The 20067-nt window shown below is 42.5% G+C and overlaps 1 protein-coding gene across 2 annotated transcripts in view; it reads left to right on the top strand.

Moving 5' to 3' along the window:
• npepps (aminopeptidase puromycin sensitive) overlaps positions 1-20067 on the top strand; it is a 220365-nt gene that overhangs the window by 162360 nt on the left and 37938 nt on the right. For both annotated transcript variants that reach the window (XR_005941289.1, XM_041173295.1), the window contains exons 15-17: positions 7735-7874; positions 12745-12879; positions 19538-19757. Coding sequence is in view for 1 of the 2 variants with exons in the window: in XM_041173295.1 (XP_041029229.1) it covers positions 7735-7874; positions 12745-12879; positions 19538-19757 (495 nt within the window). In the remaining variant the exon portion in view is untranslated. The remainder of the gene's footprint in view (positions 1-7734; positions 7875-12744; positions 12880-19537; positions 19758-20067) is intronic.

The following is a 20067-nucleotide window of genomic DNA, read 5'->3' as shown; positions in this document are numbered from 1 at the left end:
ACTGAAGCAGTGGAGGGGTCAGGAGTGATAGTGATGAGGTATAGCTGAGTGTCATCAGCATCCATGTGGAAAATGATATCTTCAGATGATGTTGCTGAGGGGCAGCGTTTAAATGAAAAATAGAAGGGACCAAGGAGAGGTACTTCTGGGGGTTTCCCATTATAGCAGTGCAGGAAGGGAGGGGAAACCATTTTAAGAGATTCTCTGGCTATGAAAGGATAGGTTAGAGTGGAATCAGATGAAGACCAGTCCCACTCAGTTGGACAAGAGAGAGAGAAGCTTTAGAGGAGGATAGCTTGGTCATCCATGCCCCATTTCTGGTCTCTGCTGAGTTAGATGATCTCTGCTAAAACAGGTAATAGGGATACTGCAATCAATTAGGTGAACAAGGAACAAACATTTCAGTCTGTGATCACTGCCTAGTGTAAGGTGAGCACAATATTTGCCTCTGCTTTGATTCCTCCAGTGGTCAGATAGCCTGCTGGCTCTTACTGACTGGCTTGTGGATAATGAATGACCTGTGGGGTGAGAAGCTAGTTGGAAATCAACATATTTGGAATAATCTTGCAGCATGATTCAGAATGAGAGAAAATGCGGAGGGAGCGAAATGGATGTAACTAGTTATTATTTGTCATTCTTGTTTGTTGGATTTTTTAAAAATTGCTGAGTATGTCAGAAAATAAACATTTCACCAAGTTTCACCCATGTAGGTGAGTTATTTTGGCTGTGAACTGATCTGATACAAAAAGATGTATCACAATTTGGCAATCGGTGACCTTTGAAATTTTTTCTGTAAGAGACAAATCGATTTGTGCTAAACCATCTTACTATACATAACCAACATTGTTTAATTTACACTCAGACAAATAAGAGTAATTTTTTTTTATATTAAATACTCTTTTTAACTTTGCTCCGACTGAGACAGTAGGCAGATGACCACCTTAATGGCACACTGTCAATCATTCTTGAATCAGGAGGTGTGAATTATGGTACTGACACCCACCCAGCACAATTCAGGGATTGATAGAGGCTATGCCTGATCCATATATGTCAGTGCCTCTTAAACATTTGGCAAAGAACAAGAGCTCTAAAGTGTTATTAGCTTGACCCTTGTGATGGAACACCTCCAACTTTGTGAATCGTATGAAGACTTTTTTAAATGTACAATTTTAATTCTTAATTTTAAATCCTAAGTTATACATAAAGTATTGCTGAGCTGAAATCTTGAGAGAGTTTTGCTTTATGAACCAGTCTGTGATTGCAGTTAGAAGTCCCCCTCTTGTTAGAAAGTTAAGTATTGTAGCAGATTGAATCAGTTTTTAAGCAGCACCCCTTTGTGCTCTGCTCCTGTCCTTCAGAACTTAGGCTTGTCAGAAAATTCTGGGAATCAGCAGCAGTCCAAACTGACAGGCAAATATTCCCAGTTAGTTGTCTTTTCTTTCCATTGAGAAAGAAAGACCATGAGAAGGATGAATTATCTGTGGCTAATTAAGGAAATTAAAGGTATCAATTTAAAAGAAAATGTTGCAAAGATTAATTGAAGGGTAGTAGATTGGGAAAAAAATAGAAATAGAATGACTTTTTAAAAAAGAGGGAGAGAATAGATTGAGTTAACTAGCAAGAAATATATTAAGAGCTTACAGAAATGTTGAAAAAAGAAGAGAGTAGTGAAAATAAATGCCAGTCTCTTAGAGGGTGACACTGGGGAATTAATAATGGAAAATAAGGAAATTGCAGATACTTTAAACAATTATTTTGCATCTTGTCTTCACAGTAGAAGACAAAAGAAGCATCCCAACAATAGTAGCAAATTAGGGAGAAAAGGGAGGAACTTAAAACAATCGTTATCACTAGAGAAAAAGTATGAGGCAAATCAAAAGCTGATGAGTGCCCTGGACCTGATGACCTACATCGAAGGATCCTAAAAGAAGTAGCTGCAGAGATGGTGAATGCATTGGTTGTAATCTTCCAAAATTCTGTAGCTTCTGGAAAGGTCCCAATGGATTGAAAAACTACATATGTAACACCCCTATTCAAGAAAGGAGGGACACCGAAAGCAGGAAACTATAAGCCAGTTAGCCTAACATCTCTCATTTGTAAAATGTTTGAAACCATTATTAAGGAGGTAATAGCAGGAAATTTACAGAATCATAATACAGTCAAGCAGAGTCAATTTGGTTTTATGAAATGGAAACCAGTGTTTGATAAATTTATTTGTGTTCTTTGAGGACACAATGAACGGGATGGATAAAGGGGAACCAGTAAGCGTGAATAATTGTTTCCAAAAGGCATTTGATAAATGAAAGGTGACTGAACAAGAAAAAGGGTCGTGTTTTTGTGGGGGTAAAATATTGGATAGACGATTGGCTAATAGAAAACAGGGTCAGGGTAAATGGGTCATTTTCAGGTTAGCGAACTGTAACACATGGAGTGTCATGAGGTGCTGGGGCCTCAATTATTTACAATCTGTTAATGACTTGAATGAAGTGACTGAGAGTTTTGTAGCCAAATTTTTGACCATACGAAGATGAATTGAAAAGTAAGTTGTGAGGAGGACACAGTTGCAAAGCAATATAGATAAGTCAAGTGAGTGGCCAAAAAAATAGCAGATGGAGCATAATGCAGGAAACGAGAGGTTACTTTGGTAGGAAGAGTAGAAAAACAAAATATTTAACTGGAAAAAGACTACAGAATGTTGCAGTACGGAGAGATCTGGGTGTCCTTTTACATGAACCACAAAGTTGGCTGAGTGGCAACTCACGGACACTTCTTCCTACCTCCCCCCTGGGCCATGACCCACCACCAAACATCAAGCCATTGTTTCCAGGACTATAACTGTCCTCATCTCCTCTGGTAATTTCCCTTCACAGTTTCCCAGCCCTGAACAGCCTGCTTCTACCTCCTTCCCAAAATCCACAAACAGGACTGTCCTTTCAATCCATTGTTTCAGCCTGTTCCTGCCCCACTGAACCTTGCTCTTGTAATCGCATATCTGCTTTTTCTCCCTTTGTCCAGTCCACGTCGGTGACTTTTAACACGCTGTGTCATTTTGATCATTTCCAGTTTGCTGGCCCTAACCGCCCCGTCTTCGCTACGGGCATCCAATCCCTCTGTAACCTCCATCCTGCACTCGGACGGTCTGAGGGCTCACCGCTTCTTCCTCAAACAGAGGCCCCATCCACCACCAGTCACCTCTGCCTGGATGAACTTATTCTCTCATAGAAAATTTCTCCTTTAATTGCCAGCACCTGGAAAACTTCATCAACTTTACTTCCAACTTGCACTCTTCTCTCACCTTCACATGTTTCATCTCCCTTCCTCAATTTCTCTGTCTTCATTTCTGGGGACAGGCTGTCTACCAATATCCATTGTAAACCCATTGACTCCTGCAGCTACCCCAACGACACTTACTCGTCATGGCCTGTCTCCTGGAAGGAATCCACTCCATTCTCCCAGTTTATCCATCTCCATCACATCTGTTCTGATGATGCAACCTTCCACAACAGCGCTTCTGAATTACCTTGCTGTTTCATTAACTGAGGAATCTCCCTTTGCGCGTGCGCGCACCACCACCCCCCCAAACAACTATGGTTGGTCCCTCAATTGTCTTGAGCCCATTTCCCACATTTGTGCTCTCACCCCTTCCCCATCCTTCCAGAACCATGATAGGGTTCTCCTTGATCTCACTTTCCACCCCACCAGCCTCCACATTCAAAGGATTATCCTCTGCCGTTTCACCACCTCCAGCATGATTCCAGCACCAAACACAGCATCCCCTCCCCCCGTCAACGTTCCAGAAGAGCCATTCCCTCTGTGGCACCCTGGTCCACCCCTCGATCACCCCCAACACCTCGCCTCATTACCAAGGCATCTTCCCATGCAATTGCTGGACTAAAATACCACCTGCCCTTTTACCTCCTCTTCTCACCAACCAAGGCCCCAAACACTCCTTCCAACTGAAGCAGTGATTTATTTGTACCACTTTCAATTTATTATACTCTATTTGCCTCTCGCAATGCGGTCTCTTCTACGTCAGGGAGACCAAATGCAGATTGGGTGACTGTTTTGCGGAACACCTTCGCTCAATCCGCATGCATGACATCAAATTCCAGCTCTTGCCATTTTAATTCACCACCTTGCTCCCACACTTGCACTTCTGCCCTCGGCCTGCAGCAGCGTTCCAGTGAGGCTCAAGGAACAGAACCCCATGTTCCAATTAGGCACTTCAAAGCCCTCTGAACTCAACATTGAACTCAATAATTTCAGACCATGACCTCTGTCCCCCATTTTTGATTCTGTTTTTTGCCTCATGCTAGTCTTAATCTTGTTTTTCATGCTTTTGCTTTAGGACAGAGCTGTTTATTACTCTGGCATTTGCATTCAATTTGGACAAATGCTTTATTCCTTTACTACAATCATTACCATTCTCTTTGTCTTTTGCTCCATGACATCTTTGTCATTTAATCTCCCTTGCCCTCTTTTATTTTTCCTTCCTCCCCTCCTTCAATGGCATAAACCTATCACATTTCTACTTCCTTTCAGTTCTGAAAAAAGTCATATTTGGTTCAAAACGTTAACTCTGTTTCTCTCTTCACAGATGTTGCCATATCCACTGAGTATTTTCCAACATTTTCTATTTTTATCTCAGATTTTCAGCATCCACAGTATTTTGCTTTTACAAAATGTTAGCTTGCAGATACAGCAAGTAATTAGGGAGGCAAATGGAATGTTCACTTTTATTGTAAGACGTCTGGAATATAAAAGTAGGGAAGCTTTGCTACAACTGTACAGGGTTTTGGTGAGACCGCAGCTAGGGTATAGTGTACAGTTTTGGTCTCCTAATTTAAGAAGGGATATGTTTGCGTTGGAGGCAGCTCAGAGCAGGTTCACTCAGTTGATTCTGGATGAAGGAGTTGTCTTGTGAGGAAAGGTTGAGCAGGTCGGGCATATATTGATTGAAATTTAGAAGAATAGGAGGTGATCATCTTAAAATATAAGATTCTTGTAGTACTGAAAAACAAGATGCTATCTAAGCTTTTCGTCTTTCACTCATTAGGACAAATTTGCAAGAGTTAAAATTCTAACTGGAGCAACAATTTATATTGCATGAAAAGAGAGTGGTGACTGGTTGCCAAGTGGACTCTGAGCATTGCCATAGAGAATGCACCATGGAACAGTTAACTGCCAAGCTTTTGTTTAAATTCAAACCAGGCAGGCCAACTCTGATTTGTTAAAGAATTGCCATGGGGAATGAACCAGGGATGGCTGTCCCCCAAGTTTCTGTTTATTTGAAAAAGGCACAATGCGTGGGCATACTCTTTCTGTTAGCAAAGGACAGGGACATGTGTGTGAATATATGTAGCTTCTAGAGTGAGCCACACTGTGAGCCTGATTGATAATCTTAAATTGGTTGTCAGTGTAATTCTTAGCATAATCAGGATTGTTTAGCAAGTGCTGTCCATTCACAGAATTGTATCTAATGTTGGGCACTATGTTTTGAGTTTTGCAAGCACAGCCTGGTTGGGTATGGTCAGTACAAACAAGCGAAGAAGGAACATGCTGTTTGATGCAACCTACCAGTTGGGACCGTATGGCCTACACACCTAGCATCACATCGACACTGAAATTCTTATATCACGTTACTCATTTATGTGATAGGCAGAAAGTCTTTTTGGCTTGGGGGTTGTATCCTGTAGTGGAAAATACCACTCGTGTTGCTACTGCATGGTAGCAGCGTGAAATGGCCAGAATCGCTAGTTGCTAAATTGTTGTTCCCTTTAGAATTTTTATTCTTGCGAATCTGTCCTGATGAATACAAGACGAAAAGCTTTGACAGCATGTCTCTATTTTCATCAATACTCAAGTTCAATACTACCAAGCGACTTTTTATATAAGGTTTTGAATGGGCTTGGCAGGGTAGCTGCTGAGATGATGTTTCCTCTAATGTGGGAATCTAGAACTAGGGGCACAGTTTCAGAATAGAGGTTCTTCCTTTTAAAATGAAGATAAGGCAGAATTTCTTCCCACAGATAGAGTCATTACTCTTTGGAGTTTTCTAACCCTGGGAGCAGTGGATGCTGAATCATTGATTATATTCGTGGCTGAGATAGACAGATTCTTGAACTACAGGGGAATCAAGTTTATGGGGAACAGGCAGTAAAGTGGAACTAAGGTCAAGGTCAAGATCAGATCAGCCACGATTTTATTGAATGGCCTGCTCCTATTTGTTTTGTCCAGTCCCACCCAAAATCTTTCAAAGGAGTAACCTTCTGTGTATATCCAGCTCTTCCTATTTTAGTTCAGATTTCTAACATGCAGGGGCTTTACTTTTATCTGTAATTGTTAACTTATCAACCACTTGTGAGCTTATAAAATTTCCAGGTGATAACATAATTTTTTTAAAAAACGGTTTTCTCTCCGATTTTAATTTTCTTGTACCAATAAAATATTATCTGAAGAATTTCCATTCCAAACCTATATGGTGGCTTTGGTACAACCAATGGAACAGGTCATTACAGGCCCTTGGTTTGGAGCTGGATGCGAGTCATAGATTGGAGGAGGAATTAGGAGATCCCTTTCTGGGGACCTAACTTGATAGACAGTCATTGAGTAGTAAGTCTTCTCAAGTGATTCATCTTGCCTTTTAAAAAAACATGACCCAGTTCAAATGGACCAAATGAGTACTCTCTGGATAAACAGTTGAACTGAGTTTGGAGGGAGGGAAGTATAGCAAGCCTGCGAAAAGGAAGGGAATAAACATTGAAAGTCAAGTTTGAATTATCCATGTTTGCGATTTTTGAAATTTTTTTTGTCTTTTTGAAAATATTTAAAGTATCATTCCATTATACTCACCTGTCAAACAGGAGAGTGGAGTCCAGCGAGGTCAACTCAAAAGGTTTGTTTAAAATCCATATTTCCATTTAAAAAAAAATACATCTCCTTTCTTTTCTCTCCCTCTTCTGACTGATGCTGGGGTAGAGCTCCATGGGATACAAATTGGTGTCAAATGTCTCACACAAGTGCTCCTTCTTTGAGTTTGGCACAACCAATGGAACAGGCCATTACACTCTCCCCTTGGTTTGGAGCTGGATGCGAGTCATAGATTGGAGGAGGAATTGAGAGATCCCTTTCTCGGGACCTAACTTGATAGACAGTCATTGAGTAAGTGAGGGGCATTATGACCAAGCCTCTTCTACCAGATTGATATATCTCTGCCTTCCATTAGGTGACGATCAGGATTGTGAAAATTCTGATCAATTTTCCCCTTTTCTATCCCTGGAACGCTGAGACCAAATTGTAGCACACCTACCATACAAACATACGAATTAGGAATAGAAGTAGGCCACTTGGCCCCTCAAGTCTGCTCCGCCATTCAATAAGATCATGGCTGATCTGACTGTAACCTCAACTCCGCAGTCCCACCTACCCCTGATAACTTTTCATCCTCTTGCTTGTCAAAAATCTATCTAGCATCCTTACTGCATCAGGAAACTCAGCACAGCCTGCTGATCAAATTTGTATCTTCTGGTGTTTAGGACTTCGTTCCACACCAGTTAGTGCATTTACCCTCAAAGCTGTCTGGGAGCTTTGTTTATTTTCATTTCTTTTAAGTGATGTATATTCTGTTCCCATTGAGGTCATTTCTGCCCATTGAGGGAAAATGGAGTCAATCTTCTCAGGGCTCTACGACATAAATCCATTCATGTATAAGTACACCTCTCCTGTGTTTCCCAGGTAGTGACTGTCCTCACTGGATGGTCCCTATTAGCATCTGCACCAGTGAAGATGTAAGCTGTGATAATATGAAGGTGTTACTGGACCAGCCAGAGATGACTATCACTGTGAAGAATGTGAAACCGGACCAATGGATAAAGGTAGGTCACCAGAGAGCTTCAGAAGCAGATTAGGGTATGTATTCTTTTCTACCTTTTGGTTAAATAGACTTTTTATCTACCTCCTTTAGATCTTTGCAGAAAGGCGACCTGCCCCAAGGCCTCTGCCAGCATTGCTCTTTAATTAACTTCTAGGAATGCTTTGCTTCTAAACCTTTGTGCCTAACTTCCACTATTGTGCCTTTATTTGAAGACATTCTGTTAATGTCAGGAATCCTGTGTGCAACAGTGATTCTTTGGTGCAGTGCAGTCCCAGTGTGCTGCTTCATTGAGTTAGTATCTCCGAACACTAACAAGTGATCAGTTTCATCTCATTCTTTTGATGGTTTGGGAAACATGCTGACTGGAGACCTGGCACTTCAGAGAAGAAGCCATTGCAGGCTAGTGTTAGTTTCAGAATTAGGCCTGGTAAAAGTGTGTGGTCCAGTGTCACCTAAAAAGGGACAGAGAGAGAAATTTTTTTTTTTTAAAAAGGGAACTTTTAGCATTTCGTTTTTCCCTTCTATCACTTAATTTAACAAAAAAAGTGGAAGTCATACCAAGTGGGATTCAGATTCTGACTTCTTGAATTGGTGCTTCAACTCCATTTGTTTTATTTCGATTTTTTTTCATGATACACATCATGACACAGGATTAAAGTTTGGACTCTTCTGTAGCGGAGTCTCTGAAAGTTGCATTTGTGTATAAACAGCTGGTTGCAGGGCCCATTTATTTGGATGTCAACTAATTGTTATCTTTCTAGCCTAAGAAATTGTACACAATCTTCAAAAATCTGAAGGGGAGTAAGTGAAGGTAGTGGGGAAGAAATTACACTGCCGGGGGAGTTGCATGACAGTGCTTAAAATGGACATTGAGTACAGACTTCCCCTTGAATTTCATTATGAAATCTCAAGTGTTGCTTATTTTAGACCATGTAATTGACTTCACATTTGCCAAATGCCTGCGATATTTGCATTCTTCTTGCAGCTTTGCATTTTGCTTCCTTGGCTGCATTTCAAACTTATCCTGCAAAATTATAAAGCATGAAAGAATAATTTCTATTCATATATATCAAATAGGTTTGGATTATAACCCTGCTAATCTGGAATATAAGTCTCTGCCTTTCCAAATATTTATGTGTCTCTCTTTTTGTTTTTGAGAGATTCTTTCCACCTCACTCTTTGTGTGTGTGCCTGCTTGTGCCTTTCTACCTGTCGCTTTGTGTTTTCCCCTCTCTCTCGGATTCCATGCCCCACTACAATCACTTTTACACTCTCACTGAGCCCCTGCTGCTCACCTCACGCTCTCTACGTGCCCCTGCCGTGCCGCTTCACACCGCACCTCCACTCTCGCTCTCTCGCCACCCCCTCCCCCCACTCTCGCTCTCTCGTCACCCCCCTCCCCCCCCACTCTCACTCTCTCGCCCCTCCCCCGCCCCCCTCACCAGTCCCTCCCCCCACTCTCGCGCTCTCGCCACTCCCTCCTCCCACTCTCGCTCTCTCGCCCATCCCTCCCCCCTCTCTCACCACTCCCTCCTTCCACTCTCGCGCTCTTGCCACTCCCTCCCCCCACTCTTGCTCCCTCGCCACTCCCTCCACCACTCTTGCTCTCTCGCCGCTCCCCCCCCACTCTTGCTCCCTCGCCACTCCCTCCCCACTCTTGGTCTCTCGCCACTCCCTGCCCCCACTCTCGCTCTCTCGCCACTCCCTGCCCCCACTCTCGCTCTCTCGCCACTCCCTGCCCCCACTCTCGCTCTCTCGCCACTCCCTGCCCCCACTCTCGCTCTCTCGCCACTCCCTGCCCCCACTCTCGTTCTCTCGCCACTCACTGCCCCCACTCTCGCTCTCTCGCCACTCCCTGCCCCCACTCTCGCTCTCTCGCCACTCCCTGCCCCCACTCTCGCTCTCTCGCCACTCCCTGCCCCCACTCTCGCTCTCTCGCCACTCCCTGCCCCCACTCTCGCTCTCTCGCCACTCCCTGCCCCCACTCTCGCTCTCTCGCCACTCCCTGCCCCCACTCTCGCTCTCTCGCCACTCCCTGCCCCCACTCTCGCTCTCTCACCACTCCCTGCCCCCACTCTCGCTCTCTCGCCACTCCCTCCCCCCACTCTCGCTCTCTCGCCACTCCCTCCCCCCACTCTCGCTCTCTCGCCACTCCCTCCCCCCACTCTCGCTCTCTCGCCACTCCCTCCCCCCACTCTCGCTCTCTCGCCACTCCCTCCCCCCACTCTCGCTCTCTCGCCACTCCCTCCGCCCCACTCTCGCTCTCTCGCCACTCCCTCCGCCCCACTCTCGCTCTCTCGCCACTCCCTCCGCCCACTCTCGCTCTCTCGCCACTCCCTCCGCCCCACTCTCGCTCTCTCGCCACTCCCTCCGCCCCACTCTCGCTCTCTCGCCACTCCCTCCGCCCCACTCTCGCTCTCTCGCCACTCCCTCCGCCCCACTCTCGCTCTCTCGCCACTCTCTCCCCATTGTCCCCTGCCCCATCACTCACTCTGACCCTGCACTTCTTTTAGTCTATCTCTCTCTTGGTTTTTCTCCGCTAATAATATTTTCTTGTTTGTTCTGTGTCTCCCTTTTGCCTGTCCCTGTTCCTGTCTCTCCATCCTCCATTACTTATCTCTATCCTTCTGTTCATCTCTGTCCCTGCCTGCCTCTCTGTGTCTCTCTCAATGTCTCTGGCTCTATTTTCACCTTTCTCTGTCTCTATTGTATTCCCTTTCTCTCCCTGTTACATCTGAGAACACAATGCTTAAGTTCTTCTTAAAGCATCAAAGTAGATGCTGCGCTACTCCCTGAACCTCATCAACCAGCTCTTCAGCTACTGCCAAATGAATTTTAAAAATTATGTTGCATAGTTTAAGCACAATCTATAATCTTAGTGAATTTTTCTTATCAATATATTTTAGGCTACTTTGCCACTGACAGCCATAATATGCAATTTATTTGGATGAAATTTGGTGAAATGTCAAACTGGGAAGGATCACAGTAATGTTATGTTAGTTGTTTTCTTGTCTCACAGACACAATGAAGTTTTTGTATGTTTACCTTAACAAAAAGAGTCATGGTTAAGATATTTATCTTATAATTGGGCACTGATCCATTACAACACTTAATCATTTGGCTATTGGGAAGACAGAGACATTAGCCTTAAAAGCCATGGATCAAGAGACCATCAGTTCACATTCATTATCGTCATAAATTTAGGTTTGAGTGTATTGTGAGATACCTGTCTTGCAACACCACTTAAACCAGGTCCAGTTTTGGTTGTTAAAAATCTGGCACCAATTTAAAATCCCATTTTTAAGGCGCACTTGAAACTGTTTAAACAGTAATGATAAAGGGAAGCAGGGAGCAATTAGTTACATTGATAATTCAGAGCTTTTCTGGTCTGCACACGTTTTAAACTGACAGTAACACCTAAGTAGTGCAAATCCTTTTGAATCAAAATCCTCTGTTGCTCGCCTGGTATTCCAATCACAGGTATTCAATTTAGCTAAATAATCTAACTTCTGGAGTGCACCCCTTCAAGCTCATGGAACTGTCTTGCTTATACTTGGCACGGGGAGGGGAGAAATGCCTACCTTTATCCTGACTGCCCTTGCTTCCCTAGAATCAGATCATAATCCAGCACAATAATTTACTCCTTGTTTATATTATTCAGTGCTGCACTGGTCCACATTTGCGAATGATTTTATGCCAATTGTTACTCAAATAATGCATATTTGTGGATGAATAAGTAGTCAATTGTTAGCAAATCTGTCCAATCAGGAATAAAAATCTTCAATGAAATATAAAGGAATCTCACATGTACAAGATAGTGTGCACAACTGAGTTGTTAGGGATCCCCACCTTTTTTCCCCTGAATTACTCTGATGGGAAAATGAGGTAGGTCCAGGAGACATGGTTTATATTGCTTGGTTTCCAAAATGGTTGCTGCACTGCTGTAATCTGAATGTTTTGTAGATTAAACAATGTATGAATTTATCCACCACAAGTTGATAATCAGTTGAACCTGATGATTTATTAATATTCCTGTGAATAAACTGAGTGAAGGAAACTGGTGGCTTGAAAGGGATGACTACCTTGATAATGGTTCTGACCTAGATGGCAATCTGACCTATTAAGAATCATACCTCTGTTTTAAGAAGAAGAGATTTGATGTAGACAAGTCTTTGGAACCAATCAACCAGTCTTTCCCCTTCCCTATTCACACTGGGATTAAAATGAGAAAGCTCTATGAATGAAGAATTTATGATGCAAAAAGTTTTATTTTCCACCTTTGCCACGTGACAGTATCAGTCCCTCTCCTGGAGTGGTCATGTTCATGCTGCAGCTGAATGCTGGTAGACAGACACCTGTTCTGAGGCCTATGCCATTGATAATCTAAGCCTGACAGTAGAAGGAACATGAGAACAAATAGGTGTGGTTTTCATCTGAACTCTTAGGGTTGTACCTGGGCTATGCTTATTAGTTTCCCACAGCAGGAACTCAAAATAATTTTCTCTCCTTCGGGGTCATTTTTAAGTTGATTGATGGGACAGGTAATGTGGCATCAAGCTTGAGTGGTGTGCAAATACACTGATAACATTTTCAAAGCACCGGAACTAACCAAGCTGTTTCATTGCATCTTTTAATGCAGTATTAGTGATTTGATTGGGTTGACATCAGCAAGTAAATAGTCCTAACAGTGCACACACTTACTAGGCTTCAGCTGTGCTGGTCCTGGTAAATCTATTTAATACAATGCATTACTACTTTCAAAGGACAAGGGGGAATGGATATTCTAGACAATTAAAAATATGCACATTAGGATCTCTACACAAATGTGCATGAATCATTCTTCTTGTGCTTTACTTTTGTTTAAACTTTAGTTGAACCCAGGAACAGTGGGATTCTGCCGCATTCAATACAGTCCAACAATGCTCGAGAGTTTACTACCTAGTATCCAGAACCTTACACTCCCTCCTGTAGACCGCCTAGGGCTTCAGAATGACTTGTTTTCGCTGGTAAGTGGGGAAATATCGAAGTAGAATATGTTGCTCATGTTATTGAAAATATGCAGAATCGAGCTACACTTGTGAAGCATCTCAATTCTTGCAGAAACTCAAATGTATACATTTTTCAAATAAATGTGTTTTGTGGTCATAATTAAATTTACTTCTGAAAAAGTTAAGCAAATTCAAATTAATGTTAATGAAAATGAAATTGCACCGCTTCAGCGGGTGGCATTTTGCCGGTGGTAGTCATTTGACAGGCCACCACCCAGTTAGGGGCCTGGTGGGTCAGCAGCTTCAGCAATGCCTCCAAAGTGATGGCCACTGCTGAGGCTGTAGGTCTAGTATGAAGGAAGACAAGTGAGTGTCTTTAGTGAAGCTGGGGCCAAGCAGACCCCAATGATCAAGGTTTTTGGTAGGAGGAGGCAGGTGGTTGGCAGAGGTGGTTGTGGTGCAACGGTGTCCACTTCTGCATGGAGGCAGCTATCACCGCTTGTGGTGGTGGGGCCCTCTGTAGCCTATGTTGCACCCATCAAGGACATGTCCACCCCACCCCCCAGGTAGCCCACTTAGAGGCCCCCAAGGTTTACCTGACATTCTCACCATGCAGTGACGAGCTCTCCTGATGCAGGCAAAATGTTCACAGGGGCACAAAGCAGCCTTTAATTGCACACTTAAGTGCCTCAATTGGCTGTCCAGTGGGAGGCTGCATCACTGAGCTTCCTGCCGCTGTTATGCCATGGTGGCAGGAAGACATTGGGCTCCCCTCCTGATGTCATTTCCTGCTATATTGCCAGCCCCCTCGCCAACATGCTTGGAAAATTTCAGCCCTGTGTTATTGTTGAATAATAACATCTGCAGTGCAAGATTAGTGATGGTAATGTTAGTGCTGTGCATTTAGCAAGATACTAAGAAATTTAATCTATAGTTATAATTTATCAATATAAAGTGACAGAATAAGGGTATACATTATACACCACTACAGGTCGAGTGTCCTTTATCCGTAAATCCGAAAACCAAACACATCCAAAATCCGCACTTTTTTGAACCCCCCATTGAAGTCTAGCTGTCTGCCCTGTTTACCATGTGATTTTTGTGGTGAACATGTCAAGAAGAAACTTATTACTCTGTATTTATTACTCAGTGATACATCTTACTATTCTAGCCATTTTATTTATTTTAGACTATTGCTATCCTAGGCTTAGGCTACTGTAATGTAAGTTTATGTGTGGTATCCAAAAACCAAAATTATCTGAAATACGAAATGTAAATGGTGTCGAGGCTTTTGGATAAAGGATATCCGACCTGTATTGTATTTATGCATTTCAAAAGTATCACTTGATCAAAGTTTTTGGGCTGCATGTGTATTGAAATGTGTTTACACAGTATAATTGAGATCTCTGCAGTCAACGCATTCAAATGTTTAATATTCCTCTTTGGGTTCCTAAATTGTCTCTGGAGAAACAGGTATGTGGTTTCTTTAGAAGTTGCAGATGTTGTGAAATTAGTTTTCCCTTCTCTTGGAAGAGCACAGGAAAAGTCTGCACGAAGTTGCTTACACTTTGTAAAGTGTAATTCTGGAATTTCCCCCTTCAAATCCCTCCATCTCCTTTTTAGATCTGCATTCAATATTCTCTCAGGTTCAATGTTGGTTGTCCTCCCATAAGCAGTACAAGCATTTTGCATTTAGCAGTGCAGCATACTGTCCTAGTATCTAATTGTAAGATAATAAACTTAGGGTGCAGCAATACATCTCTCTTGTGACTTGAACTGTGTATCATCTTTCACATGTGCAGGCATGCACCTCTCTAATCTTCCAGTCAATGTATTAAGAACACTTGAGTGAAGCCAAGCAACAGATTAATTATTAAGCTGTCAGTTTACAAACAGAAAATGAATGTATAGTCTAAAAATTGTCATTGAATCTCTTGCTTAACTTTACTTCATCTTTCCTGCATAAACATAACCTGTGCCACACTACCTCAAGTCAAGTGGGATAGCTGGACTTTTATCTTCTAGTCTGTCTTTCAGTCCAATACGGCATAAGATGAACAAGTTGTGCTCTTTCCTCAGACTTAATTAGCTTGACTGCACAACTCTTCTTTAGCCACATTTGTGAACTGGACATTAACCATTTGTAGACTTGATTTAATTTAAACAGATGAATATAATTAATTCACAAAACCCCTCTAAAGAAATAGTCCAAAAAAATCTCAACACAACCCCCTGCTTTAAACCTACTTCTTTGACAGTGCTTTTGATCACCCCTTGTCATGCCTTCTGTGGATTGTTAGCCATTTTCTTTCTTGATATTTTTCTAAGTTTCATGTTGTACCCGAGGTATACCTTTCAAGCAGACTGAAAGCAGTCTTACTCTGCATTTGGCACAGCTGTATTATACATGAACAGAGGTGTCCTTGATCAAGTGAACAAGTGTTTAAATCTCCAGGAATGACATCTGACATGGCAATGAGCCCATTCCTCTTCATACACCTTCCCCTACTGCCTGCTGACAAGGTGAATCTGTTTGTTTGGCATTCCTGTTGCTTGAATGTGAAACTGCTCTTCAGTCTAAAATGGAGAGACATCTTGTTATTCAAAGACTTGGGTTTGAATCATACGATTATTTCATTTATGTAAAAGTTGTTTTAAATTGCTCTTATGACAAGCGTACTGATGAGTTGTTTGTGAGATAATTAGGAGGTTAACCAAGTTGCTGCTCTGCCTGTTGGCACACCTCCAAATGAATGTCGCAGTGTTCGGAATTTGGATGTGAAGCAAATTAATGTAACGAGTACCACACATTAGACTGCAATGAAAAGGCATTAGATAAAATGCTAATGGTAGCCCTGGTAATAAAGCATGTTGGCTTTCTGCTCTGCTACAGAGAGTTTCTTGCAATTCTGCAGCCCACTGAGTTCCCCATTATAATTCTGCTGGTTGAGGGAGGCATCAAGTGGTTACAGTTGAGAAATTCTGCAGCTCAGTCACCTTGGTCCACACTTGCACGTTTCTGAGCAGCACTGGAATGCAAGGGATAGGGGTTGCTGGCCTGTATTGCAGGAGAAGCTTGGAAAAGAGGGTGAAATTTATATCTTCAGAAAACCTCTACTTGATATTCCAAGAAAATTCACCTCCTATCATCTGCATTTGAAGCAACAATATTGTTGAAATTTTGACTTTGCAATTAGAAATCAGAATAATAAATTAGAAATAGTTAACTGGAGACACAGCTTTTTTTTATTTATTCATGGAATGTGGGCATCACTGACTAGGCCAGCATTTATTGCCCATCCCTAATTGCACTTGTTCAGAGGGCATTTAAGAGTCAACCACATTGCACAGCTGGTTTTATATTTACCCTAGATCATTCTTCATGCTTTGCTCCCCATTTTTATGTATGCCACCTGTTGTTGGGCTCTGTTGCTTAATAGGTTTTCTAATTTATTCGTTTATTTCTGACATATTCAGACATTTTTCAAAGTAAGTGCCATGACTACATGTATTCTGTTAAATTGAGTGGTATGCCCTGCTCCTGCAAAGCCTTTTCTATATACAAATGATTTGGGTGGAAGAGGAATAGCACTTTTTATTCTTTCATGATATGTGGATGTCACTGGCAAGGCCAGCATTTCCTGCCTACCCCTAATTGCCTATGAGAAGGTGGTGGTGAGCCGTCTCCTTGAACTGCTGCAATCCACCTGGTGCAGGTACACACACAGTGCTGTTAGGGAGGAAATTCCAAGATTTTGACCCAGTAGCAGTGAAGGAATGGCAGTATCGTTCCAAACCAGAATGGTGTATGACTTGGAGGGGAACTTGCTGGTCATGGTATTCCAATGCATCTGCTTCCCTTGCCCTTCTAGGTGTAGAGGTTCGAGGTTTGGAAGGTGCTGTTGAAGGAGTTTTGGCGAAATGCGGCAGTGTATCTTGTATATAGCACACACTGCTGCCACTGTGCTTTGCAGGCTGATGGGGTGCCAATCAAGCTGTCGTCTTTGTCTTGGATGGTGTCGAGCCTCTTGAGTGTTGTTGGAACTGCATCCAACCAGGAAAGTGGAGTGTTCTCCATCATGCTTGTGACTTGTACCTTGTAGATGGTGAATAGACTTTGTAGAGTCAGGAGGTGAATTACTCATTGCAGGATTTCTAGCCTCTGACTTGCTCTTGTTGCCATTGTATTTATATGGCTGAGCAAGTTCCGTTTCTGGTCAATGATAACCCCCAGGTTGTTGTTAGTGGGGGATTCAGTGATGGTCATGCCATTGAATGTCAAGGGGGAGATGGTTCAATTCTCTCTTGTTGGAGATGGTCATTGCCCGGCACTTGTGTGGCATCACTGTTACTTGCCACTTATCAGCTTGAGCCTGAGTATTGTCCAGGTCTTGATGGGTATTGACATGGACTGTTTCAGTATCTCAGGAGTTACAAATGGTGCTGAACGTTGTGCAATCATCAGCGAACATCCCCACTTCTGACCTTATGGTGCAGGGAAGATCATTGATGATGAAGCTGAAGATGGTTGGGCCTAGGACACTACCCTGAGGAACTCCTGCAATGATGTCCTAGGACAGAGGTGATTGACTGCCATCAACCACAACAGTCTTCCTAAATAATAGGTATAGCTCCAACCAGCAGAGAGTTTTCCCCCGATTCCCATCAAATTTTGCTAATGCCACGTTATTGAATTTGCCAATGCACCTAGAGTTTTGAGGGTAGGTAATTAGGCAACAGGACCAGTCCAGTGCCAAGGAATATGAAATAGTCCATTTTTAGGTTAAAAAACCACTCTAGAAGGAAGTAAAAAGAATTTTTAGCGCCTTTTGTGACATCAGGACATTCCACAGTGCTTTACAACCAATGAGATACTTTGAATTGTAGGAAATAAGGTAGCCAATTTGTATGTAGCAAATTTCAGCAAACAACAATGAAATAAATGAGACTCATTGTCATTTACAGCACAGGAGAGGGCCATTTCGTCCCTCTATCCTATGCCAGCTCTCTGTGGAGCAATCCAGTCTGTCCCATTCCCTCATTCCATCCCCTTAGTACTACAAGTTTATTTCCCCCCCCCCACCCCCACCAAAATTTCCTTTTGAAATCACTGATTGTCTTTGTTTCCAACACTCTTGTGGGTAGCAAGTCCCAGGTCATTATCACTTACTGAAAAAACAGTGTTTCTCACACATTGTTCCCCAAAACCATAAATCTGTGTCCCCAGTCCTTGCACTGTCAACTAATGGGAACAGATTTTCCTTGTCTGCTTTTTCAAGCCTATCATCATATTACACACCTATATCAAAGCTCTCCTCAATCTCCTTTGTTCCAAACTTCTCCAATGTAACCTTATAGCTAAAATCCACATACCTGGAGCTATTCTGCTAAATCTCTTCTACACCCTCTCAAGGATATTTACATCCTTCCTAAAGTGATGACCAGAACTGGACGCAATAGTTTAGTTGTCGCTTAACCAGAGCATTATTAAGATTCAGCATAACTCCTTGCTTTTGAATTCGCTACCTCCATTTATGAATCCCAAGACCCAATATGCTTTCCTAACCACTCTCTCAATATGTCCTGTGACCTTAGTGCACATGTCTCCTTATGCTCCTGCACAATCTTTAGAACTATGCCAATGAGCCTGTATTGCCTCTTCCTGTTCCTTCTGCCAAAATTCATCACTTCACATTTCCCTATTAAATTCCATCTGCTTGTCGGCCCATTCTGGTAGCCTATTTGTATCCTGTTGCTGTTGATTATCATTCTCATTGTTTGCCACTCCTCAAAAGTTTGGTATCATCAGCAAATTTTGAAATTTTATTCTGTATTGCAATATCCAACAACAGCCTATATCTCTATGCAGCACTTTCAACGCAGTGAAGCATGAATTAGCAAATATGTTTTTTTTGTGATGTTGAACGAGGACCAAATATTGACACAGAGCTAATTCCCTGCTCTTCTTCAAATGGTGGACCTTGTATATACACCTGAGAGTTTAGCAGACTGTGCCTGGGTTTAATGTCACATCCAAAAAATCATCGCCGGCAGTGTCGTACTCCCACAGTGCTATGCAAAAGTGCCAGCCTAAATTATGCGCTCAAGTCTCTGGAGTGGGGTTTGAACCCACAGCACTGATTCAAGAGCGCTACCTACTGAACCATGGCTGGCACCTAAAATTTAAAGCTACTATCCCTGAATTATCTCCAGCTTTGGGATATCCTAAGGATGTAAAGGTGAAATGCAAATGTTGCACTGTTGCAGCGCAATAGGGAGGAATTTAACCGGCTTGAAGTTTGTCTTTCTGAATAGGATGTGGGATATTTGGGCATATAGTCTGACAGGAGGGCATGCACAAATGATGGACCAAATACAAATCCCTATCAAGCCTGTACGTCTGAGAAAATGCTACATGTGATCATTGTTAAAGGACCACTGGGTGTTATCTGTGTAAGTGAATGGGTTTTGAGTGAATTAAAATCTTGCCCATTGTGTTGAAAAGGTTTTTGGTGCCATGTAAATGCAAGTTTGTTTTCAATGAGTTCCTGGGAATTGTGACCATTCAACCTGAAGCAACACCCTGTGTTACAATAAATTGGTCAGCAGCCAGCTGATCAGATTTTTGGTTTTAATGAATGATCTGATGAGGGTTCCTTTTTTTTGTGTTTTTCAGGCTCGAGCTGGCATGATTGGCACAGTGGAAGTTTTGAAAGTCATGGAGGCTTTTGTGAATGAGCCAAATTACACAGTGTGGAGTGATTTAAGCTGCAATCTGGGGACACTTTCAACTTTATTGTCCCACACAGATTTTCATGAAGAAATGCAAGACTTCATTGTTGACCTGTTCTTGCACATTGGGCAGAAGCTTGGCTGGGACCCGAAACACAACGAGGGTATGATTTTAAACCTAATTTAAAAGTGATCCCCACTTAAAGTAACCATCCCTCTCTGTGGTGGTTATTCATCCTGTTTAAATTGAACCTAAATTAAAAAGAATGCGGAACCCATCTTCAATTTACAACCCGGAGTCACTTTCACACCTGCATGGAGTGCTAGATATGGAGTCTTGTGTGATAGCAAGTTGCTTCCTTCCCCTGCTTTGTTAGGGTCATTGGAGAAACAGTGGGAAAAGTGAACTATCATGTCTGTCTTGAATATTGTCACCAACCAGATTGGAATTGATTGTGAAAAGTCTGGTGTCCC

This window comes from Carcharodon carcharias, chromosome 23 (genome assembly GCF_017639515.1).
Source record: "Carcharodon carcharias isolate sCarCar2 chromosome 23, sCarCar2.pri, whole genome shotgun sequence".
In the NCBI taxonomy this organism is placed as follows: Eukaryota; Metazoa; Chordata; class Chondrichthyes; order Lamniformes; family Lamnidae; genus Carcharodon; species Carcharodon carcharias.
This window is presented reverse-complemented; position numbering and strand designations above follow the sequence as displayed.